The sequence below is a fragment of the Canis lupus genome, chromosome 4, assembly GCF_003254725.2.
Source record: "Canis lupus dingo isolate Sandy chromosome 4, ASM325472v2, whole genome shotgun sequence".
In the NCBI taxonomy this organism is placed as follows: Eukaryota; Metazoa; Chordata; class Mammalia; order Carnivora; family Canidae; genus Canis; species Canis lupus.
The window spans coordinates 23246554-23272157 of NC_064246.1; the positions used below are offsets into that span (position 1 = coordinate 23246554).

At 39.9% G+C, this 25604-nt stretch overlaps 2 protein-coding genes across 10 annotated transcripts in view; one reads left to right on the forward strand and one right to left on the reverse strand.

The window, feature by feature from the left end:
* ASCC1 (activating signal cointegrator 1 complex subunit 1) overlaps positions 1-11191 on the reverse strand; it is a 104961-nt gene extending 93770 nt beyond the window's left edge. For 3 of the 5 annotated variants that reach the window (XM_025434785.3, XM_025434784.3, XM_049109039.1), the window contains exons 1-4: positions 10544-10687; positions 8389-8533; positions 6761-6860; positions 1678-1775 (exon numbers count right to left, since the gene is read on the reverse strand). In XM_025434785.3, coding sequence (XP_025290570.1) covers positions 1678-1775; positions 6761-6860; positions 8389-8533; positions 10544-10687 — 487 coding nt within the window. Of the gene's footprint in view, positions 1-1677; positions 1776-6760; positions 6861-8388; positions 8534-10543; positions 10688-11048 lie in introns of those variants that run through there. The other 2 variants (XM_025434786.3, XM_025434787.3) reach the window with 2 other exon arrangements.
* ANAPC16 (anaphase promoting complex subunit 16) overlaps positions 1-23975 on the forward strand; it is a 28707-nt gene extending 4732 nt beyond the window's left edge. The window contains exons 1-4 of one of the 5 annotated variants that reach the window (XM_025434790.3): positions 10607-10747; positions 16011-16179; positions 22178-22252; positions 23154-23975. In XM_025434790.3, coding sequence (XP_025290575.1) covers positions 16038-16179; positions 22178-22252; positions 23154-23269 — 333 coding nt within the window. In that variant the 5' untranslated portion in view covers positions 10607-10747; positions 16011-16037 and the 3' untranslated portion in view covers positions 23270-23975. Of the gene's footprint in view, positions 1-10606; positions 10748-10823; positions 10981-12697; positions 12856-16010; positions 16180-22177; positions 22253-23153 lie in introns of those variants that run through there. The other 4 variants (XM_025434789.3, XM_025434792.3, XM_025434791.3 and 1 more) reach the window with 4 other exon arrangements.
* Positions 23976-25604: the final 1629 nt, after the last annotated feature.

Here is a 25604-nt window from a genome sequence, read left to right on the forward strand (position 1 = left end):
GTTACTATATGGTTAGAAAAAATGAGGAATACATTCAACTGTTAATAGTGATTATGTCTGAGGTTCATATACTAAGACTTCCCTTGATGTTTCACATATAATTTCTGTAAGCTTTTGGTTTTTTTGAAAGCATGTATTAATTTATAATCAGGAAAAAAGTAGATAAAGAAATGAACTTTACTGCAATTATAAAATTAATATTTGCTGCTTGAACTTTAAAACTTAAGGAAAGACATGGGTTTTTCTATCTTTAATTTTATTTTAATCTGTAATTTTCTTTAACTTTCTTTATATTTCTTTAATAAATCTTTAATCTTCTATCTGTAATATTTATTTTAATCAAAGTCCTTCAAAAATGTCATTAAAGTTCTCATGTTAGGGTCTGCTGATATTACCAAAGGGCTAGGGAAAACTCTACCTTTACTGTCTAATACAGGAACCCACACTCAACGAGTTAAATTAAAAGTTAAATGAATTAGAGGGGTGCTTGGGTGGGTCGATCAGTTAATCACCTGTCTTTGGCTCCGGTTATGATCCCAGAGTCCTGGGATGGAGCCCTGAATCAGGTTCCCTGCTGGGCAGGGAGGCTGCTTCTCCCTCTGCCCCTCCCCCTACTTACTTTTTTTTTCTCTCTCTCTCTCAAATAAATAAAATCTTTTTAAAAAAGAAATTTAAAAAAAAGAAATTAAATGAATTAGAAGTAAACGGAATTAAAAGTTCAGTTCCCCAGTCATACTAGCCACATTTTAAGTACTCACAATCCCACATGCTAGTGGCTCCTGTACTGGAGAGTGGAGGTATAAAACATTTCCATCATCACAGAAAGTCCTTTTGGACAGCACTGTCCTACGGTCAACTGCTTCTAGCTGCCTAGAGGCAACTGCCATGATGATTATTCTTACATAGCACAAAATGAAACAAGTACTAGTAATTTTTTTCCTAAAACTTAATAAAACCTATGGGTAATTATAAAAAAACTTATTATTGGTGGCTGCTGCACTTATTTGACTTTGAAAAAGTCCTATCATTTTAGAATGAGTTTCCAAAAATTTTCTTCCCTACAGTGCCCTTCACTCAAAGCCATTTTACAACACAAGCCTGTGCTCTTGGTTCATAATGATACCTGGTACAGACACTTTCTGACTTAATTTATACTGAACTATTTTTCCTCACCTGAGCAGTTACTTGATTCAGGTTGTTATTCTAATCATTACTTCTATAATATCCTTCCCAGTCTACAAAGCAAGGTAAAAACAAGAGAACCCTTCTGGGGAAGTGCTGAACTTTATTGCAAATTTGCTAACCTCAATGGTTTTCTCTAACTTGAAACAATTCACAAACTCCATTTCAAGCTAATAAGGCATAAAAGGATCTTCCTAATACACAAGAAAATCTGGAAGCTTTTTTATAACATCAGTACATGGTAAAGTATAAACTGAAGACCCAGATATTCAATCAAGATGAGGCTGTATAACTACATCTTTCCTCATTTGGGAGATCAATACTGATATATTATGAAAAGGCCAATTGTTACAGAACCCCATAAAGAATACAGTCGCTATTCAATTCTACCCAGGGTCACTAAAAAAAAAAAAAAAAAATCACTAAATTGGGTCACACTATTCCACACTCACACAAAAGTGACTGCAAATATAACTTATATATACCGAGTCTCACCAATTTCTCCTTCTTGTCCAGGCTTAGGAATGCTAATAGAAGTTTTGGTTTCCACTTCTAGCTTCTTCCTAGTGTCCCCTCTCTTTCCAACTATATGCCTATAATATAAAGAAAAATTAATTAATGGAAGGATATTAAGTCAAATGTATCAGAATAGAGAATTCCATCATGTTTAAATCATATGGGACCAGAGATACTCCCTTACAGAAAAGTGCTTCAGTAAAGGCTCAATATTTGTAGAAGAAATTAAAAGCTGTATAGCTTTATAGAATTGCACTCATTGGCAAAATGATGCCCTACAGTCAATTTAATGAATAAACAAAAATAACCATGCCATGTCCAAAACCTGTTGCCTCTTCAATATTAGATTCAAAATCTAGGTCTGAAATTCATTGAAAAGAAAGCTGGTATCACCTCAAAAGGCACTTTCAGCAACCAGTTTAGGGAAAACACTGGCCTTTAGAGAGCAAATTAACTAAATTAGGAGTTCATCCTAAAAGAATTATCCTTGGGGGCCCCTGGGTGGCTCAGTTGGTTAAAAATCTGCTTTGGGGGCAGCCCCAGTGGTCCAGTGGTTTAGTGCTGCCTTCAGCCGGGGGTGTAATCCTGGAGACCCAGGATCAAGTCCCGCATCGGGCTTCCTGCATGGAGCCTACTTCTCCCTCTGCCTATGTCTCTGCCTCTTTCTCCCTCTCTGTGTCTGTCATGAATAAATAAATAAAAATCTTCAAAAAAAAAAAAATCTGCCTTGGGCTCAGGTTATGATCCCAGAGTCCTGGGACCAAGCCCCATACTGGGCATCTTGATCAGTGGGGAACCTGCTTCTTCCTCTTTCTGCTCCCCCTGCTTGTGTGCGCTCTCTCTCTGTCAAAAAAACAAATAAAATCTTTTTAAAAAATAAATAAGGCTGCATGGAGCCTGCTTCTCCCTCTGCCTCTCTCTGTGTCTCTCATGAATAAAACACAAAATCTTTAAAAAATAAAATAAAATAAATAAATAAAATAAAATAAATAAATAAAATAAATAAAATAATTATCCTTGATAAATAAAGTAAGAGTAAGGAACTTAGCAAAGAGAAGGGCCCACCATTTAGGACAGATTATTCAGAATAGCTTCAAAAGCAAAAAGAGTAAACAGGTAACTCTCGGGCTGAATTCACATATACATGTTTTGTTCAGGAGATTTCGTCTAAAAATTGGGAAATTTCACCTTAAAAATATAAATTTCCGGGTTTTTTAGAAAAATTAGATCTGACAACTCACAGCAATAATAGGCTGGAGCTTACTCTCATCCCTAAAACTGGAACAGGGGCTCATCACAATCCCCATCACTCCCTACTCCGTTTCATCTACTCTACTTCAATTGACTCACTTACATTACTTCCTGGGCCACTTAGAATAAATCTGACAATCCAAGGTTATCTTCTGGAGCCCATAGTCATTAGAGGTGTTAGAGTAAATGAGACCACTGGATCCCAGGAGAAAAGTTTCAGTCTTTAAAGCATTAAAGACTCAAAGAGAAGACTATAATGAGAAAAAAACTTCATCATCAACGGCATTTCAGCTTCTACGATTTCAATTACAGTATCCAACAACATGGGTGACTAGGTCTAAAACTGTGCATTTGTTTTTACATGGAATAACCAGCCCAGTTACTTCCATTAAGATCCACCGTAGTAAGCTAGTTCAAACAAAAAAAACAAGATGTTTAGAAGAAGACTGAAATGCCATAATTTCCCTGTGGTTTTTCTGTGTTGGACTAGAGATTCAATGGCACCCACTTTGTCAGACTTTTGTCTTTCCAGGCCTTATCAATAGGGGTACTTTCACCCAGACTACTGTTTGTTAGCATGTGGCCAGTAGAGAACCTATTACAAAAAGCAGCTGGCTTGGGGCACCTGGCTGGCTCAGTCGGTAGAAGGTGCAACTCTTGATCTGAGGGTTGTAAACTCGAGCCCCATGTTGGGTGTAGAGATTAGTTAAAAATATAATCTTTAAAAATACATACACGCACACAAAAGTAGCTGGCTCAAGGTGTTAATAGTCTAGCCATTTTAGAAAGGAAATGGTTGAGGTTAAAGAAGTTTTAGACTCAAACAAGTCCTGGGCAAGTCATTAACCACTCTAAGCGGGATCCCTGGGTGGCGCAGCGGTTTGGCGCCTGCCTTTGGCCCAGGGCGCGATCCTGGAGACCCGGGATCGAATCCCACGTCGGGCTCCCGGTGCATGGAGCCTGCTTCTCCCTCTGCCTGTGTCTCTGCCTCTCTCTCTCTCTCTCTCTCTCTGTGACTATCGTAAATAAAAAAAAAAAAAAAAAAAACACTCTAAGCCTATTTCTTCACTTACAAAAATGTAGTGAATTATTATAACTAAGTATAATAAAGTTCTTATAAAGATTAAACGTGAAAAAAAAATTTTTTAAAAATAAAGATTAGGGATCCCTGGGTGGCGCAGCGGTTTGGCGCCTGCCTTTGGCCCAGGGCGCGATCCTGGAGACCCGGGATCGAATCCCACATCAGGCTCCTGGTGCATGGAGCCTGCTTCTCCCTCTGCCTGTGTCTCTGCCTCTCTCTCTCTCTCTGTAACTATCATAAATAAATAAAAAAAAAAAAATTAAAAAAAAAAATAAATAAATAAAGATTAAACGTGATCATGTATAAAAGGGCTTCCCAGTGACTGGCACATAGCTCAGTACAGTCCATACTATCCTCATTAAGCCCATAATGACATCTTTCCAACTAACAGCATAGCCAGATTCAGAAGAGGTTTACAGGGGGAATCTAAAACATTCATTTCAATAATAAGACATACACAGTGAAAAGGTGACTCGTTTATTAAATATATAAAGAAATTCCTACCAGATCAAGTGATTCTCAATCTTGGCTACACACTGGGATCACTTGGAGAGGTTTAAAAACTAATGATGCCTGAGTCCAGCTCTCAGAGATTCTGATTTAATTGGTCTGGGGTGCACCCAAGTATAGGGAGTTTTAAAAGCTCCCCAGGTGATTCTAATGTGCATCTGATATCGGGAACTAAAATAAAGTATTATTACATCTAGCCAATGGATAGGTGTTACCACCATTAGGATTTGATTATAAATCAGTTTGGTCAAGTTTTTGATCTAAATGAACCTACAGAAATGATTAATAAGAAAGAAATCTTGGGACACCTGAGTGGCTCAGTGGTTGAATGACTGCCTTCGGCTCAGGGCATGATCCCAAAGTTCTGGGATCAAGTCCCACATCGAATTCCTTGCATGGAGCCTGCTTCCCCTCCATCTGCCTATGTCTCTGTCTCTCTCTGTCTCTCATGAATAAATAAATAAAATCTTTAAAAAAAAAAAAAAAGATCTTCCTAGTAAATACTGTCTATTAATTACAATTGAGCAGAACCAATATATAATCTAACATGCAAGTCATCTAAAATATAATGAATACTTAGAATATGTAGAATTCAGAAGATCATCAAATTGGAATCAAACATCTAAGGAATTTTTACACACCTTAGTGGTAGCAAATATACACATTAAGGAAAACAGTTACATTGATTTCATCAGGAAACTGAACCATGATTTTCTAAAATCCTGTTTTTTGGAAGAAAATGTCACTGGAACCTTAAAGAAGAATGAGCTGTCAGATTTAGCATTTGGTTTCTCATTTGGCCACATTCCAAGAGAAGGATTTCATCCTTAATAGGTGTTTCAGAATATTTTCAAGATTGGTGAAAATAAAATGATTTGCTTCTTGGAGCTTACAGGCATATGATTCCATATTTGTAGCTCTCCTTTCACAGAGGAACTTGAACAGACTTAATTCACCTGCTACAACAGAAAAACAATTTACACACTTCCTAGGCCAGCCTATCTCTACAGGTGTCAGCCCAAAAGAAGCCAGTTAGCCACATAAGCTAACCATGATAGTGGTGAGACAGAGTGCAGGCAATCATGAAAGCAAGCAAGCACCCACTGAAGTGATCACAAGGTTTCCAAGCAAATTCATAATGGCAACCTTGAAGAAAGCATACCAGTCTTTGACAAACACTGGAGATTAATTGAACAGACACATTCCTGCCTTCCAGAAGTCTCCTATCTGCAGAGAAGACATCAAACAGTACACAAATAAATATAAATGGCTGAAAAATTCTACAAAGGAAAGGCAGAGGGTGTTATGAAAATATACGGTAATCAGTGTCGTTGGTAGGGATGATGGTGTCAAAGCAAGGTTCCCTAAGGAAGAATATAACTAGGTAAGAAAGAGAGTTATAAGGCAAAGGGAATAGCATATGCCAAAGATCTATGATAGGAAGGAGCAAAGGGGGATCCCTGGGTGGCGCAGCGGTTTGGCGCCTGCCTTTGGCCCAGGGCGCGATCCTGGAGACCCAGGATCGAATCCCACGTCGGGCTCCCGGTGCATGGAGCCTGCTTCTCTCTCTGCCTGTGTCTCTGCCTCTCTCTCTCTCTCTCTCTGTGTGACTATCATAAATTAAAAAAAATTTTTTTAAAATTTAAAAAAAAAAAAAGGAAGGAGCAAAGGAATGTTTCAGGAACTGAAGAAAACTAGCTAGGCATAAGTGCAAAACCAGAAGAGCGAAAGGAGTTGAGACTGAAAAATGCAGGGCTGGCTAAGTCACATTCAGATTTCAGCACTATAGTGGAACAGAATTCCATCTTCAGTGGAAGGATGTTGATGGATTTAAGCAAAAGTAATAATCACATTTGCCTTATAGAAAGATCAATGTGAAGAACTGACTGGGAGAACAATAATCAATGTGGACAGCCTAGTAAGTAGGCTGTTTGAATTAACCCAAAAAAGATGCAGCAGGGTGCTGGTCTTTCAATAAAGAACGCAATCAGTGGTAGACTCAAAAGATAGTTAAGAGGCAAAATCAACATGGCTTGGTGATACATTTGGAATGATGAAATTGATCCATAATCAGTCCTTAGAAATTCTAAGACATAAAACACGAAACTGTTTTGCCATTAGTAGTCAAGCACTGCAATATGTATGGGAAAGAGTCAGCTTCCTGAAGAGTTTCCTGGAAGTGTTTCCCGTGAAGCGGGGAGGGGGGGGGGGCGCACTCACTTGTAGAGCAAGCTGGGGGCCTTCACCGTACACCGGAAACCTTGCTGTGTCTGCACCACCTCATAGGCATCACAGGGATCCTCTGCACACTCCACAAAGCCTGCAGAGAAACCATAACACCTCGCTTACAGCTGCTGCTCTGTGGACAGCAGTCTTCTCACCACTGGCCAACCATGCTCAAGGTTTCAAAAAACACATACACACAAAGAATAGCCCAAGACTTTATATTGCAGAATGCTGCTCCAACAGTCCTGACCTGCTCTTAGAAGAAAAACAAAAAACAGGGATCCCTGGGTGGCGCAGCGGTTTGGCGCCTGCCTTTGGCCCAGGGCGTGATCCTGGAGACCCGGGATCGAATCCCATATCAGGCTCCCGATGCATGGAGCCTGCTTCTCCCTCTGCCTGTGTCTCTGCCTCTCTCTCTCTCTCTATCATAAGTAAATAAATAAAAATTAAAAAAAAAAAGAAAAAAAAAAAAAAAAAGAAGAAAAACAAAAAACATATGACTAGTTTAAATCTTCCAGTCTTAGAACCTTGGAAAAGTAGTATATACATGCCACCATTTAACGGTTTTCTCCCCAAAAAACAAAGACAATAAAAGTTTTTTTTCCTTTTTATGGAGAATTCACGTAACATAATGTATCCTCTAACAGTGGGCAAGTAAGCAGTTTTTAGTGTTAAAACACATTACTTCAGTGAATGAGATAGGAGTAGCAGCGGGAGAACTTACTCCATTCCGCCAGTTAAAAACACAGGAGGGTCAAGTAAAGAAGGTCAAGTCCCCAAGGCTGAAGGGAAACAATGGGGAAAACCAGAGGGAAGACAAATCCCCAAGGCTTACGGCCTGATGAAAAAGCTTATAAACCAAAAGGAAAAGGAAGCAGAGAACCTGAAAAGCTCTACTGAGGCATTAAACTCATGCCCAAGTTAATTGGCTTGAAAATATTCATAATCCATCTCCACTGTTTACTTCTTAAAATTATCCCTATGTAATAATAAAATTATGTTAGTTGTATATTTGGAACTGCCTGAGTACAAAGAAGAAACAAATAACAACAGTTAACATTTTGGGGCACTGGACAAAATACGTATTTCACTTATTTCACCAACTTATATATATTATTTCACAACTTTACAGATAAAGGAACTTAATTTTGGGATCCCTGGGTGGCTCAGCGGTTGAGCGTCTGCCTTCGGCCCAGGGCATGAGCCTGGAGTCCCAGGATTGAGTCCCACATTGGGCTCTCTGCATGGAGCCTGCTTCTCCCTCTGCCTGTGTCTCTCCCTCTCTCTGTCTCTCATGAATAAATAAATAAAATCTTTAAAAAGAAAAAAAAAGGAACTTAATTTTGTCACAGAATATTCATGGTTAACATTAACAGTTTATTAAAATTACCCCTTATTATACTTAAGTCTCTGCACAAAGATGAAATGTGATTTAGGAAGTGCAAATAAGAATGCTTCATCAAACTTAAAGTCATCGGTCCCCTTAGACTATGTCAACACAAATGGAGCTAGGTAGAGGCCAAACAGCTCAAATTTCAGTGTTCACATAGAAACACTTAAAGCATTGTTTCCACAGTGCAAAGAACATTGTACTAATGTGACCAAAGAACAACTAGGATTACCTTGATAGAAGTCTTCATCTTCTTCTTCATGTTGGTAAGTCTGTTCTTGGATGGGATTTTTTCTATAAATCCGTCCACCAATTCTTACAAGTTGTGGGCGCAGAACTTCCATGATACTTTCTTTGAACAATATTCTAGTGAAATCCTGAAAAACAAATGATCACCTTACCCTGTTTTAATCAGAAATAAAAATCCTATCTCTATTTTATGGATCATTATGTAATTAGATATCAGTTCACAGCACGTCCTAAACAAAAGCAGCACTGTTTCCATTAGATTTCCCCAATCTGCAAGCTATTTTAAGTCAGTTTTTGTATTTTCCACGACAGCATTCCATGCCTGGTTCACTCTAGACAGTGATTTGTTTTTGCTTTCTTTTTTTTTTTAAAGATTTTATTTATTTATTCATGAGAGACACAGAGAAAGAGAGGCTGAGACACAGGCAGAGGGAGAAGCAGGCTCCATGCGGGGAGCCTGATGCGGAACTCGATCCCGGGTCCCAGGATGACACCCTGGGCCAAAGATAGGTGCTCAACCGCTGAGCCACCCAGGCGTCCCTGTTTTTGCTTCCAAATATTTTATTTTTAAGTAATCTCCACACCCAAAATTGGGCTCGAATTCACAACCCTGAGCTCAAGAGTCACTTGCTCCACCAACTGAACCAGCCAGGTGCCCCTAGACAGTAATTTGTAAACTATTTCAGCACTCTAAGAAATGGTGATTAAAAGATACTCTTCGCTCTCTATACAGCCTGTCTGTGAGTTTGAGAGAACAGATGTCTTTATTATTTTAACTTGAAGTAGGATACAACCTTCTGTGTTTATCTAACCATTCGCTAAGTGTCTCACTCTTTTTATCCAGCATGATAATTAAGAGGATTAGGAATGTGTAGCACACTTATCCTTCGGGGGAATAAATAACCCCTAAGTACTTTTAGAGGTGCAAGAAATATATACCTCAGAATTAGGTCCTGTTGCCCATCAGAACAGTTAAAACATGACTTAACCGACATGGTTCTTCAAACCAACACACTGCTGAGGGGAGGAATCCATTTCTATAGGCCACTCCTCAAAGATGTACATCGCTCATTGAGAAGCCAAGCTTCTAGTCACCACATAATGAGCCAAGAATTAAGGGAACAAGGCACCTGGGTGGCTCAGTGGTTGAGCATCCACCTTCCACTCAGGTCGTGATCCTGGGGTCCCAGGATCGAGTCCCGCATCAGGCTCCTCACAGGCAGCCTGCTTCTCCCTCTGCCCATGTCTCTTCCTCTCTCTCTGTGGTCTCTCACAAATAAATAAATAAAATCTTAAAAAAGAAAAAAAAAGAATTAAGGAAACAAAGGTTCCTTACTGGCTAGCTGTGATTAAGTTCAACCAATGTTCCTAACCACATAGGTTACGGTCTTGGAAGCCCATGATTAAAGAAAAAGCCCCAAAACAATTACTTAATGCACTTGTGCATTTTGGGCACAAAAGGCATTAAAATGTAATGCATTAAAATTTAAACTTTAAACAGTGCATTAAAATTTAAGTTTCAATTTAAACAACTAAAGCCCAGGGCAGCCCTGGTGGCTCAGCGGTTTAGCGCCGCCTTCAGCCCAGGGCCTGATCCTGGAGTCCCAGGATCAAGTCCCACGTCAGGCTCCCTGCATGGAGCCTGCTTCTGCCTGTGTCTCTGTGTCTCTTTCTATCTCTCTCTCTCTTTCTCTGTGTCTATCATGAATAAATAAATAAAATCTTTAAAAAAATTAAATAAAAAAATAAACAACTAAAGCCCCCAAAACACTTAATGCACTTGTGCATTGATCATGTGCACAAGTAAGTGCAACTGATCAATGCACTAAGTCCTTAAAGCCCAATCCAACCCTCAGCAAGTGACGTCGCTGTGGTTAGTGACGTCACTGTGGTTGGTGACGTGATTACAGAACCAAGGGGGGATTTTGCGTTGTGAGAAGTAACACCATGGAAGATAAACCCTCGGACGACGCCGGGATCCATCAGCAACAGAGTTCTGACATTACGCCCGTGGTGGCCTATTCCACAGGGCCTCACAAAATTAAAAAATAAAAAATAGGCGCTTCACAAAAGGAGCCTTTGATGATTAGGTCGGACCCTCAGACCTCGGCTCTGGAGTAAGGGACAGCAAACTTCACCTGCCTTTCCCGTAGGGCACCGGGCCTACGAGACTGTCTGAAAGACGGGGGGCTGACCCGCGTAACCCTGCTTCGTGGCAGTCTGGAGAGCGCGGAGAGCAGAGGGCCTTCGATGTCGTGGGGGAAGGTGAAGCCTTGAATCATAAAAACAAGCCAAAAAAAGCGAGGAACCCCGGGGCGGCAGGACCCCCGCCGTAAAGCCAGGTAGGCGCGCAAGACCCGGAAGTCCTCTGCGGGAGCGCGCGATCCAGCCCCGGCCTCGCCCCGGCCACGCCCCGGCCACGCCCCCACCCGCCCCTCCCGGCGCGCGGGCGCGCGCACGTCGCCGGCTTCCTCCGCGCGGGCGCGCGCACGCCGCCGTCCTCGTCGTTGTAAACGCTGCCGCTCTGGCTGGCCCTGGGGGCGGGGCTGTAGGGGAAAGCGCCAAATCCGCTGAGGTAAGTGGCCGAGGGCTTAGGGACCCCCCGGGAGCTTGGTGGAAGGGAGTCGATCCGTGGGATCCTACCTGCAGGGACTAGTAAAATGGAGAAGATAGGAGGAGAGACTGGAGCCTGCTTCGGTGGGAGCGTGAGAGGAAATTTCCTTAGGCCGCGCCGGACGGGGTGCGCATGCGCGCGGAGAGCTGGCGCCTGCGCGGTGGGGCGGCGCGGGTAGCATCGCCCCCTTGAGACCGAGCGGGAAAAGGGCAGGAAAAGCTTGCCTTGGAGTTGGTTCGGCAGCCGCGGGCGCTCTTCCCCCGCGGTTTCCAGCACCCCCTCCTTTTTTTTTTTTTTTTTTTTTTTTTTTTTTTTCCCTCGCCACCGCACCTGGTGTTTAGCTGCTGCCTCGGTTTGGGTGGTGAGCTCGCGGTTCAAGTGGAACGATTTGTTGATGGTGGAATTCGACGATTGCTTCTAATAATCTGGCATCGTGCCAGAAATACTTTCCTAAAGCATCTTTTTCATAAGGAGACTTATTCTAAAGGGAGGAATTCTTTTTAATAGGTATACATCCGACAGGAAGTAAAGTTGATGAAAACGGAAGTCATCCCTGTCGTACCTGGAGTAGATGGTTGATCATGCTGCGCCCCGCGCCCCCCCTCCCCCCCCCTCCCAGGGTGGTCTTGCTCGGCTCTGGGCATCTCTAAGGCCAGCGGACTCAGCTTCCCTTCGAGAGCCAAAGCCCAGGCTACTTCATCATGAACATTTATTCATTAGGCAGAGTTTTGCTGAGGACCTGCCTGGGGCCCAGCAGCCTGGGGTGGGAGAGAGTTGTGTTAATACAAAATGTATTAGATCTGCAGAATGAGGAAGGGAAAAAAAAGAAAAAAAAAAAAAAACCTCAATAATGGACCAACCCTCGTGACAGCCCGCTTCTCCATCCCTCCCGTGTAACCTTTGCTGAGCCACTAGCCCTGCGTTCTGTCATTTGTTCGGTATTCATTCAGGAAACGTTCTGACCCAGGTTGTGCTAGGCCTCGAGGATAGAAAGACAACTCATTTCACCACCACCACCCCTGTTTTCCTAGATCATAGAATTCTCCTTGAACTCCTGAACCTTAAAAATGAGAGTGTCGGGATCCCTGGGTGGCGCAGCGGTTTGGCGCCTGCCTTTGGCCCAGGGCGCGGTCCTGGAGACCCGGGATCAAATCCCACATCGGGCTCCCGGTGCATGGAGCCTGCTTCTCCCTCTGCCTGTGTCTCTGCCTCTCTCTCTCTCTCTCTCTGTGACTATCATAAACAAATAAAAATTTAAAAAAAAATCTAAAAAAAAAAGACTTAAAAAAAAAACATATCTGTTAAAAAAAAAAAAAAAAAAAAAAAAAAAAAAAAAAAAAATGAGAGTGTCAAGTGCATAGATGGAGGGCACCTTCCCTCTTGCTGAGCAGAGATCCTTTCCCTTCTGCGAGCTTGCTGACTCTGCCAAACGCAGAGAATTAAAACCTCTCTTGAGTGTGTTTGGACATACTATGGATAAAAAACTGGGATCTGCATGGGCGGGGGGGGGGGGATTCAGGAGTCAATATCCATTACTAATTTTGGATAGCTGATACTGAATGTTTACTGTGCCTGTGACTATCCCAAATGCTTTGGTTATATTAACCATTGTGACACCTTTATGAAGGAGGTACTATTATTATCCCCATCTTAGACATGAGGTGACTGAGGAGCAGAGAGGTGAAGGGATTTGTCCAGAGCCATACAGCAAGCTAAATAGCAAAACCACCACCTGAACCCAGAGCCTGAACTCTAACTCTAACCACTATGCTGTTTTACCTCTCACATGGCACATGATATGCCCACAAAGCCATTGCTTGAAGAATGTCACAGCATGTAAGCTAACGTTTGTATAGCTCAGTTTTGTTTGTTCATCTGTAAAGCGAGGGAATCCGACGAGATGACCTTTAAGGAATTTTGTGGTTCCTGTGAAATGTTTAATTCATTTAGCAAGCATTTATTTAAATCAACAGCTACTTAGTATAGGCCAAGCATTGTATTTGGTTCTGATGATCAGAATGCCTGCCTTCATAAAGCAGTGTGACAAAGCAGGGGTTTATTGTTTATTGTTCGCTTCACTCTACCTCCTGTTACCATCTGCTGACAGCATGTAAAATTCAACCTGAATCTTTAAAGCTAGAAATTACTTAGGTGTTATTCTATCTACCTCAGCAGTAAACTGCTTATTTATGTAAAAGTAGCTTTGTGCTAATTGCGCACTCCAGTTTCCAACCCTGGCCATTTTGTGTATTGAATGATAGTAGTTCTGAGTTTGAAGGAAAATGGGATGAAAGGGAATTCCTTTGATTATACTCAGTTTAGAAGTCACACTGCATCTAGCCTTTGAAGCTGTCCTCACTCTGGCAGTCCCTAGGGAGCTGTGCTGAGCAACTGATTTCAAAATATAAAGTATCCTTTGCATTTGCAACTGAATAGAGAATTTTTCAAGGTGTAGGAAGAAGATTAGAGTTTTAAGTCTTAGGTGAGATAAACACTTCACTGTAGGTTCTGCTCTGAACTGGTGGAAAATAAGACTGAGTACCTGTCCAAAAGATGGCTAAATTATCTGTGTTCTTTGTTTGAATCCCAACAAGAATCCACTTAGAAATTTAGACCAGGTCCATTACTGCTTAAATTCTGTTTAAAAGAGCATTTAAGAACCTGTCAAGCTATATATCAAGCTAGTGTTGCCCAAAGAATTGGATATAAATCCAGCTTGAAAAGTTGTTGGCTCTATGAATACGAATACAACTTGGAAGTTTTAGAGCTCAGAGAAAAAAGGTGATCTAATAGCAAGATTGACAATATCCCTAATCAATTTGTATTTTTAAATAGGCTGACATTCTGGTTCTAGCAGTTGCCTTACTCTTCCCATATCCCACTTCATTTATAATCATATTTCTTATGGACATATAATGAAATCAGAAACTAAACTCTGCTTCCCTGACAGCCTTAAGTCATCACAAAATTAAGGAAACAAGAACAGCCAGCATTTCAGAAATGCAAAGTATATCATTTTTCTTCCTAAGAAACTGGATTATGTATATATAGGATTTATATCTGAATAGCATACCCTTATTTTTTTTTTCAAAAAAAAATTCCGGGATCCCTGGGTGGCGCAGCGGTTTGGCGCCTGCCTTTGGCCCAGGGCGCGATCCTGGAGACCCGGGATCGAATCCCACGTCGGGCTCCCGGTGCATGGAGCCTGCTTCTCCCTCTGCCTGTGTCTCTGCCTCTCTCTCTCTCTCTCTCTGTGACTATCATAAATAAATAAAAATTAAAAAAAAAAAAATTCCAACTTTTGTAACAAATGTCTTTATTTTGCAACTAGCAAATGAAGGAAAAAATCGGCTAAAATTCTCGGTGGCCATTAAAGAGGGAAATTCATTTTTTAAATCCTTTTTTTCTTAAGGTTATTTATTTATTTATTTATTTATTCATGAGAGACACAGAGAGAGGCAGAGACATAGATGGAGGGAGAAGAGGCTCCTCACAGGGAGCCTGATGCGGGACTTGATTCCTGCACCTAGGATCATGCCTTGAGCTGAAGGCAAACACTCAACCGCTGAGCCACCCAGGCCGCCCCATTTTTTAAAAGTCATTTTTTTTAATTGAGCTAAAATTCACATAACATAAAATTAGCTATTAGCTATCTTAAAGCATACAATTCAGTATAAAGTCATTTTTTTGTCTAAATACTTGAGTTGTACTATGCAGTACAGTAACCACTAGCCATATGTGGCTATTTAAATTTTAATTAATATTAAATACATAATCTAAAATACAGTTCTAAAATACAGTGGCCATTTGTGTATTGAATGATAGTAGTTCTGAGTTTGAAGGAAAATGGGATGAAAGGGAATTCCTTTGATTATACTCAGTTTAGAAGTCACACTGCATCTAGCCTTTGAAGCTGTCCTCACTCTGGCAGTCCCTAGGGACAGTTCTTCCGGGGTACCTGGCTGGGTTCAGTTGGTGGAGCATGCAATTCTTGATCTCAGGGATGTGAGTTCAAGCCCCACGTTGGTGTAGGGACTTTTTTTTTTTTTTTTAATTAAAACACAGTTCTTCAGTCATACTAGACTAATAGCCACGTGAGGTTAATGGCTATCATGTTGGACTGCACAGAAATGTTAGAACATTTCCATTATGGCATAAAGTTCTATTAGCACAGTGCTAGACTATTCTTTTTAGAAAACATAAACATCTTAGAATCTTATTTAAGTATGTAATATAAGCTTCAGTGGCAAAAAGTAGTATTTTTGTTTTGAACTTTTGTAAGGAATCATGTATTCAGTACAGAGTTTCTCATTTGCATTTGGGCTTTTTGATATGACATGGGGTTAAACACAGCTGCTGTATTCATAATAAACCATGAATTTGAAGATCATTTTATGAGCTATTTTCTTCCAGTTTGGGGATGCCACCAAGTGATCAATTTGGGTATTACATTTGGATGAAAAAGTTTTTAAAACATTTTTAATGAAAGGACAAATATGTATTTCCTAACCAATTCCCTTTCCTTGGGAACAGAACACAGTGTTATTCTGGAATTTTATTTGGAAAATTTTATAAGTGAATTTTTTGGTGTGGCTTTGTCAGGGTGTAGCCAAGACAAACTGTCCTATGAGGCATGTTGTTTTATCCTCATATAATTTATTTCCTCAGTCAAATGGCTACCTCGGCACTGCCATATCACCCCTTCATAACCCATAAATCACCCACAGTCGATCCCAAGCCATATAAACAGTTTGCTAATGATAGGAAGTAAGTGTTTTAAGTAGAAAAACAGAATAAACATACTTTCACATAAAATCCTGAGAGACATTTTGGTATGAGGCATCAGTAAAAGATTGTGGGAACAGAGAGGGTAGAAAAAGGGGGAGCTAATTCTTTACTAAACTGTATGCTGGCTTTTATGGCAGCTAGAATGAAATGTTGTCAGTCTCACTTCCATAAACTTGCCAATTGCTGTTTTTCTTTCTCTGTAGTGAAGTGAGAATTCTGCTAGAGAGGAAATGGCTGCCTCTTCATCATCCTCCTCAGCTGGTGGGGTCAGTGGAAGTTCTGTCACTGGATCTGGTTTCAGTGTCTCAGACCTTGCCCCACCACGGAAAGCCCTTTTCACCTACCCCAAAGGAGCTGGAGAGATGTTAGAAGGTGATCTCATGCTGCTTTTTGCTGAATAATTGGATTCTGACCTGCAATGAATATTAATTGTAAAGAAGCTATTAAGCAGATTAGAGACAAGTTTGCCCTGATTTCAGCTCCACATTTCATCACTTGTCCCCATTTCAAAATATTATGCTCAAAACACAGATCTTTCTCCAGAATCAAAATTTTGGAGCTGAAAAAAGCTTTGGAAATCAAGGAAGTCATCTAGACTTATTTAGACCCAGAAAAGTTAATGTGATTTGACCACATTAAAGACAAAGTCAGCACTAGAACCAAGAATTTTCTTGACCTCCTTCTCCAGTTTGCTTTATTCCTGGCACCAGTCTGCCTCCCTATAATGAGTAGGTTTGATACATTTCTTTCTAATGTAATTAATCTACTCCTAGATTAACCTCATCAAATAGGTTCTAAGAGGAAATAAAAATTAATATACTACTCTTGTATGTGAAGATGGCTCCCTTGGCCCACTGTAGAACAGTACTGTATGGTTTTTCTAGCACGGGAGCTGGGTTTGTATCAAATCATCCACATCCTACTCAGCACACATTTGCAAACTGGCTAGCCGGGATCAGAGCACAGGCTGTAAGCATGACACTGCATTGATACCTGAAATTCATGGGATACGTGTCACTTGAGGAGCTAGACCAGTAAACTCTTAATAGGGAGCATAAAAATCACCTGAAGAGCTTATTTAAAATGCACATTTCTGCCCACCTTAGAGATGCTAAATTGGTCTAGGGTGCAGCACAGAAATCTTTTCTTTTGACTGACATTCAAGGGATGCTCACGAAAGATTCTTCCATAACTATTAAACCGTCACACTTTGAAAAAAGTCAGCAAAGAACTATTAAGGATTCAAAATCTACCTGATTCTAGCACTTTTGTGCTTAGTTATGTATTGATCTTTTTTACTTTAAATTGCAAATTTTGGTAAGTATATTTAAAAATTAATCTAGAAATCTCTGAGCAAGGTACAAACTATAGTTAGGAGTAAGCTTTTTGGAGTAAACTTTATTCATTTATATCAGGTGAAAAGAGTTTTGGGTTAAAGCCAGAACAAACAGAAGAATCATTTGTGACTGAGAGACATGAGAAAACTAGGACCACAAGCCTCTCTAGAATTGGTTCAAATCAAGTTGGTGAATTAGTCAGGTAATATAGTTAGTGATATATCTGAGATGTATGTACTTCTGTCTTTGCCTTCTCGTTTTCTTTAGTTTTGTTAACTGAATTCTTGAATTAGTATCACTGACTCTAGATGTAATGAACAATTGGGGCCTTGTTTACCATATGTGGCACTACATTTTTGACGTCTTATATGCAGCAGAGACCTGGTGTTAAGGAAGTTGCCCACAAAAAATCAAAAGTTGGAGGCACTTAAATTGCTTAATGAGTCTTACAGCAGCAGAAAAGGAATTGATGTTTAACAATGGACTCTAAGATTGAAGTCATTTAAATCCTAGCTACAGGAGAAATTTAATACAGGAGGTACCTCCTTAGTCTCAAAGCTATAAGCATTCTGTATCAGTATACTCCAGATTACTTGGAAACATTAAAGAAGAAAGGCTCCTGAGATTAGTCTGAATGTTGAGGTTCTAACATGTTTTAGTTCTATCCATTTTTACTCCATCCCAGTATGCTCCATGGAAGAATGTGTTGGCTTTCTGTTGTAGGACGAATTTATATTAGGTTTAAATTCAAAATGCAAAAAAAAATAAAAAATTCAAAATGCAGAGTTTTCATTCCCTTTCTTAGGTTTAAAGTTTTAGCTGTATTTTAAAGCTACTTACACTTAAGGACAGACTATGAAAAATTAGAAATGGTAATCCATGAACTATCCTACTCAAATAAATGTTAAATTGAAAGAGTACTGCTAAATGAAATTTAATAAGAATGTTAGATTTAGAAGCATATTCTACAATGTTTATAGGTGATGCTATTATACAGTTAATCTAATGCACAGGTACCTGACCATTTTTCTTAGAGTAGTTTAATCAAATATGAAAACAGAGTAGGAAAAGTTGCCTTTTCACAGTAAGGAAGAAAAGCAATCAGGAGCCAAGGTTGGATACTATTTATAATCTTAACAGGTTCAAATTGATCTTGCATCCTTCTGTGAAACCCAGATAACGTACTTAACCTTTTGAATAAACATTCTTGTGCATCCAATCTAGACACTTCACATAAGCAATGTATACATGGTCCCCAATTTACTGATGGTTCGACTTAAGATTTTTTTACTTTACCAGGGTGCAAAAGCTATATGCATTTAGTAGAAAGCATACTTTGAGTTTTGAATTTTGATCTTTTCCTGAGCCAACAATATTTGGTTCGGTAATCTCTTAGGATGCTGGGCAGGGGCAGGGAGCCACAGTTCTCAGCCAGACGATCACCAAGGTAAACAACTGATATACTTACAACCATTCTGTACCCATACAACCATTCCTGGTTTTCACTTTCAGTATGGTATTCAATAATTTACATGAGATATTTGACACTTTATTATAAAATAGGCTTTGTGTTAGATGATTTTTCGCAACTGTAGGCTAATGTAAGTGTTCTAAGCATGTTTAAGGTAGATTAGGCTACCTAATGATGTTTAGTAGTTTAGGTGTAGTAAATGCATTTTCAACTTAGTATTTTTAGCTTAGAATGGGTTTATCAGGATATAACCCCATCATAAACCGAAGATCTGTACAGCAGTTTTCAGCATTCTTCCTGCCCTTGGCTATGATTGTCCTCACTCAGATTAGGGAGCAAATTAGAGACTGCCTTCCAGCCCAGAAGTAGCTGAATTTTAGTGACATTGTAGGCTGCTAAAGCATAAATTATCTGGCATTGTCTAATTTCCTGCTGTGAGGTAATATTCTTTTAAATGAATCTGATAGCATCCTATTTATTGGAGTTGGCATGATGTTAGATTTGGGCAATTTACTGACCTTTTCACTACTTATAACCTTTGCTTGTCCCTTAGGAGGAAAACTGATGTATTGCTACTTGGTGTGTTACAAAGGGTTTGATTACAATTTCTAAATAGAAGAATGATTGCCCCAGGCTGACTCCTCTCTAGAGAAATTCCAGGCTTTAGATTGGTACAGATATCACATCTAATAGGATGTGACTAAGAAGCAATGGACTTTGTGGCTAATACAGAGCTGCAAATCAGCGAAAGTGTGTTCCATAGGCATACAGAATGGTAAAGTGATATGCAGGGGCCTTTTTGAAAGATTAGCTTACATCTCTTTGCTTTGAAGTTCATTGCCAAGGGAAAAATGCAAATGTTATAACTTAAGCATTTTATCCTAATAGCACCTGTGATTAAATGTAAGTGGGAGGTAGCAGTTCCAAGAGTTTCCAAATACATCTTGGCCTGATCCGTATAGCCCAGAATCCCCACTGCCTTGCATGAGATCCTAAAGTTCAGGATCAAACTACCTGAGAAGTGGACTCTAGTTCTGTATGCTTTGCTCTTTCTAAAATAAACTTGAGTTCTAATTTGACCCTTTAAGCCAAGGTATGAATAGTGAACACTGGAATATTTACATAATAAACTGAACAGTCAGTATAATATTTGGTTAATTGAAAATAAAAATTTTTTGCTCAGTTTAAATGATTTGCTCACAAATGACTTCCATTCACCCAGAGGAATGGGGGAGGGAGAAGGGGATAGGATCATATACTATATAGTACATAATATAGAAGAGGTTCAATTTGGGGCACTGGGTGGTTCAGTCGGTTAAGTGTCTGCCTTCAGCTCTGTCATGAGCCTGGAGTGCCAGGATCTAGTCCCACGTGGGCTTCTTGCTCAGCTGGGGGAGTCTGCTTCTCCCTCAACCTCTGTTCCTCCTCCCATTCTTGTTCTCTCTCTATCTCACTTGCTCTCACTCACTCAAATAACCTTTAAAAAAAAAGAGGTTGAATTTAAAGAAGTAACACTCTTCCTAAGGGGTATAGTACTTGGTGAAATAATATTTTGAAATAATACATATTATGCATACAAAAATACATGTATAAAAATAATTACATTTTAATTTCTTTTTACATCAATTTTGAATATAATATTGGACAGAAAACCTTTTGGTTGTATATTCAAGCCATTTGGATACAATATCTATGGTTTTACTGTTTATTGTGTTAATCTTTTTTTTTTTTAAGATATTTTTATTTTTAAGTAATCTCTATCTACACCAAAGGTGGTCCTTGAACTCAAAAACCCTGAGATCAGGAGTTGCATGCTGCATGTTCTACTAACTAAGTCAGCCAGGCACACTAATCTTTTTTGTTTTTTTGTTAAGTAAGCTCCTTGCCCCATGTGAAGCCCAACATGGGGCTTGAACTCACAACCCTGAGATCAAGAGTCAGACACTTAACCAACTGAGCTGTTCAGGCCTACCTCTGATCTTTTTGGTTTTTTGTTTTAAGTAAACTTGAGGGCCAACATGCACTTGAACTCAGGACCCCAAGATCAAGAGAGTCACATGCTCAACCAACTGATCCAGCCAGGCTCCCCTTACCATGTTAATCTTAAAAATAACTCACATTATTTTACCAGCAAAAATGGATTTATTCAGGAGTACCAGAGAATTGTGACCAAGGACAGGCAGGCAATGGTATAACCATAGGCAAGTCCAGAGAACAAAGGAGAGGAAAGGTGGGAGTTGGGAGAAACTATATTATAAATAAAAAATCCATTGACACAAACTAGACATTGATGAAGTGTAGTGGTTTTTCATTGGCTGAGTTGTGACAGTTTCTCATTGGCCAAGCTATTGCCTGGCAAGAAGAAAAACTTTTTTCATCCTGCTAGGGTAGCAAAATAATAAGCTTCTTCCTGCTGGGAAAGCAAAATTTGCCTCTTCTTGTTAGGGTCGGCCATTGACCAGGAGAGTTAGGGCATGAGAGCTCCCCCTTCTGGCCTCCTGACTCTTTCAAATGAGGTTTCTTTTATTTCTACAACAGGACTTCTGAAGTAAGGTCAACCTTGTGTGAAACTCAGCATGAAGCCAGAATGTGTTAGTCCTATCTCCTTGTCACTTAATAGCTGGCTGACATGCCAACCCATGATTGATGGGTGAGTGCTTGACACTTAGTAGTGCTGGCATGAACTACCACCTAAAAAAAGACAGCTGTGTACTCTTCCCCCATTTGTTTTAGGATTTTTGCAATAAGACACCTTCCCCAAATAGTTTCTGCTACCTTTTTAAAACTCACATTTTCCTATATGAGCTCTGTGTCTTTGGGGGTATATTTTCCCCTTGTCTCACAATAACATGAACTAGCTTATGTTTCACAATCCTCTTCCAAGTGCTGTTGTGACTGAGTTAGCTACCTTCTTGTTACCAGTTCTTGGCACCAGTACAATGCTAGGTTCTGAAATTGCACCATACTCTTATCACCATGCAAATTGCAGTGTTTTGGTTCAGTTGGAAAATCAAGGTTACAATTTGCGTTTACAGAATAAAATTTCCCAGCAGTCCTATGTGATGGTCATAGTGATGTAATTTGATATGTTAAAAATCAACAACAGCTATTTCCCCCTCAGCTTTACTTTTCAGAATTAAAAGTGATTTAGAGTTTTGATGTGCCTTTGTATTTTGAGAGCACAGGAGCCACGTGGCCAAATGTGTCAGATGTCAGTCTTTGCCTGACATGCAGAATAGGAGAACATTAAGAAACTGTCAGGTTAGGAGGGGAGAAATGTTGACCAATACATCACACTGAGGTTTCTTATTTTTGTTTTTTTTAAACATTATTTTTAAACTGTGAAACAAGTAGACGAACTGTTGTAATATTCTAGGTATAGAAGAAGTAGCTTTTATAGCAGAGCACTGTTAGTTCTAAATGAAACAGAAGCCCTCTTTGTAAACACTGAAAACTGGACCCTGAATGTGAAAGCATTGAAAAGAATGGGCACGTTTACTTGGTTTATCAGAAGCCATAAAACCCTTAGAGCACATTAAAACTTTTCCTCTTCTGTTTGTAGATGGCTCTGAGAGATTCCTCTGCGAATCCGTTTTCAGTTATCAAGTGGCATCTACACTTAAACAGGTGAAACATGGTAAGCCCATAAGTGTTGTATGCTTAACTGTGAGAATAAGTTGGGGACAGGGGGATAGGAGAGGAGGATTCAGAAAGATCAGTGTGCTTTGTGACAAAAACTCCTGAAACTCAACAAGGCTGTTTTAAGTGAACTTTCTAAATTACCTGCAGACAAAAGCATTCTACTTAAGCCAGACAAAATGTCTACATTGAGGCTCAAAGCTAGAGTCAAAAGGGTTAGTTTTCTAGAGAAGTTCATGCTTTCTACTCCTCTTGTGTTGCTTTTTCCTCCCTTTTCTGAAACCTTTTGTCATTGACCTTCACTGGTTACCATCCTCATCTTCATTCTTCAAGTATTTATGTGATACTTTATGGTCTGTCTGCACTCTAAGAGCCTGGTAGCACCTTTTCTGTGGTCTTCATTTATGCATCAGGGAATTATGTTTCTCCCTTGAAGGCATAAGTAGGAGGGAAAGCTGCAGTTGCTTGGAATGCTAGGATTTTAGTACACAAATCACTATGGCAGAGAGGATACATACGCCTTCCTTTTTTTTCTTTTTTTCTTTTTTTTAGATTTAATCTTCTAACATAGAATAAGGCCCTAACACTTAAATATTGAGGGGGGAAATCCTTCTAGATATTTATCTTTTTTAAAAGATTTTACTTATTTTACTTATTTTTAAAGAGTAAAAGCAGGGGGACTACGGGCAAAGGGAAAGGGAAAGAATCCAATGTGGGGCTCGATCCCATGACCCTGAGATCATGACCTGAGCTAAAACCAACAGTTAAACACTGAACCAACTAAACCATCCAGGCACCTCCTTCTAGAAATTATTTTTAAACCAATGATCACGTTGGTGGTTGGTGACTGTCTCATGGGAAATACGTTGTATTATATTTTGCCTCCTGACTCTTTACAGATCAGCAAGTTGCTCGGATGGAAAAATTAGCTGGTTTGGTAGAAGAGCTGGAGGCAGATGAGTGGCGGTTTAAACCCATCGAGCAGCTGCTGGGCTTCACACCCTCTTCAGGTTGACCTTGCCGGGATGGTCACCTCTGCAAGTGCAGGGACAGCGAGGGACTTTTCTTGGAACATACGCAGCCATCCAGAGATTCACAGCTCCTTTGCTGAATTGTTAATTCACATCCATACTTGGTTTCTCTGTATCTATCCACAAGCAACAAATACTTAAATGTATGATCTTGCAGGGAAATTTTTGGTTTATTTGTTTAAAAAAGTATTGAGAATCAGATTGACAATCGGCATCAGAGAACCGGAGGTTTGGGTTTAAGAGATATTTATAAAACTTTACAAGCCAGGTAGGACACATGCCAGAATTGCCCAACTGAATGACATCTCTCCTGTCATTCATGCAGTGCCTGGAATCCTCACCAGTTAAATCCAAGATCAGGATCTGGAGTTACAAAACACAGTGTTTCTGACCTAAAACAGTTCTTCTTGCAGATGAATGTGATTTCAACTCAGGACCTGTCCAAATGAGGAGTTTTAAAATGTTTGGGTTTTTTTCTATTTTTAGACATCTAATTCTATAGATTCTAACTTTTTCTAACCTCTTCTAGACATGCCAAATACTGGCAAAAAGAATTACTTTTTGAATGTTGAAGCACTTGTAAAAATAAATCCGTGAGCAAAATCCTTTTAAACACAGAAATCCCAAGTTCATCTTGTTGGTGGGCTCAAGCAATTCTGTAGCAAATAAATCCTTTGAAAGAGCTCCAAATTGGTTTCTTTATCCTTTCAAAGTCTCAGGGATTTGGGATAGGGGGAAGAGGTCAAATTACTTTTTATAAGAAGGCAATCTAAAAACATTTCTCCTTAGCAAATGATAGATTTCCTTTATCTCAGGGATATTTGTTATTATAGAACTATATGGATTTAGTAGGCTTTCACACCATGATGTGAAAAGACCTGGAAAGCTAAGAGACATTCTTTCTTCTCCCTCATGGGACCTCATAGTACACTTAGGAAAATCATTTATTTTAGATTGTATGCTAATTTTGCCTTGATAGCATTTGCCTTTGTCCTGCTTGCTAACTTGTACCTGACCTGCTTAGCGTTGCTTAATTGTGAGTAAATATAATCCTAGTAGCAATTGGCCCTAATCTCAGAAGTTCAAAATGTTTAACACATACTATCTGATAAGGAGGTGGTGACCATTGAGTCAGTAGTATGACTCAATGAATCTGAGCACAGAGAAGTTAAAGACCTACTCATGGTCACATAGCCCAGGCAGAAGGAAATCTTGGAACCTGGAACAGATTTCAGTTGGTTGATAATTCAGCCCACTGCTCATGTCTCTCAAGCATGTCAGAGCACAAAATGACCAGCCTACAAACCCATCTATTTCCATATTCATAATTCTCAACACAAACAGTTCCATATTTGGCCATTGAGTTTCCTAATGTAACTTTTAGCACCTACCATCTTGATGATTTCCAAAAGATAATAGAAAATACCAGGCAGCCCCGGTGGTGCAGCGGTTTAGCGCCGCCTGCAGCCCAGGGCATGATCCTGGAGACCCTGGATCGAGGTCCCACTGTTAGGCTCTCTGTATGATGCCTGCTTCTCCCTCTGCCTGTGTCTCTGCCTCTCTCTGTCTCTATAAATAAATAAAATCTTAAAAAAAAAAAAAAAGAAAAGAAAATACCTAGACTGCAATAAGCCTATAGGTGATATTTCCAGTGACAGTTTAGAAGCGATCACTAGCTTGCTCTCATTTGTTTATTTGCATAACTATACAGCACAGACTGTGTATTACCTCATCTTTACCCTTTGGTATTCGGACTTATAGAATTCTTTTTGAATTGGGTGTTTCTTTTTATGACTTAGGAACCGAAGAGATCCTAAGGTTGAACAGAAATGCTTTCTGAAGCACCTTTCACAGTGATCATTCAGCTGCTACTCAAGTGCTGCTAGAACATGACCCTCACTATTATTTTGAAGATGGCCCCTCTCTTTCTGCACTTTTCTCTTGGTCATCCTGTCTTAGCATCCACAACTCCTATTACCATGCTTTGAGCTTGAAGATGGTCCTTGCTGTGTATCTGTCATCTCTTTAGTGCCCACTGTGTGCCAGTCACTCACAGGTATTAATTATAATTATGTATCTCTGCAGGATACATAATACCCCCAATACAGAAGAGGAACTTAAAGCTCAGAGTGAGCATTACTTGCCAAGTCTGCATAGCTATGTAAATGGCCAAGCCTGGATTTGAACTCAAAGTCTGTCAGACTCCAAAGCTGAGATTATTTAAGGTGTAGCATGCTGCATCCCACTGAGCCTGACCCAGTGCCTTGAACAAAGAAAAATCCTAAAACTTTAATAACTACCAAAAAGAAATAAGCTTTG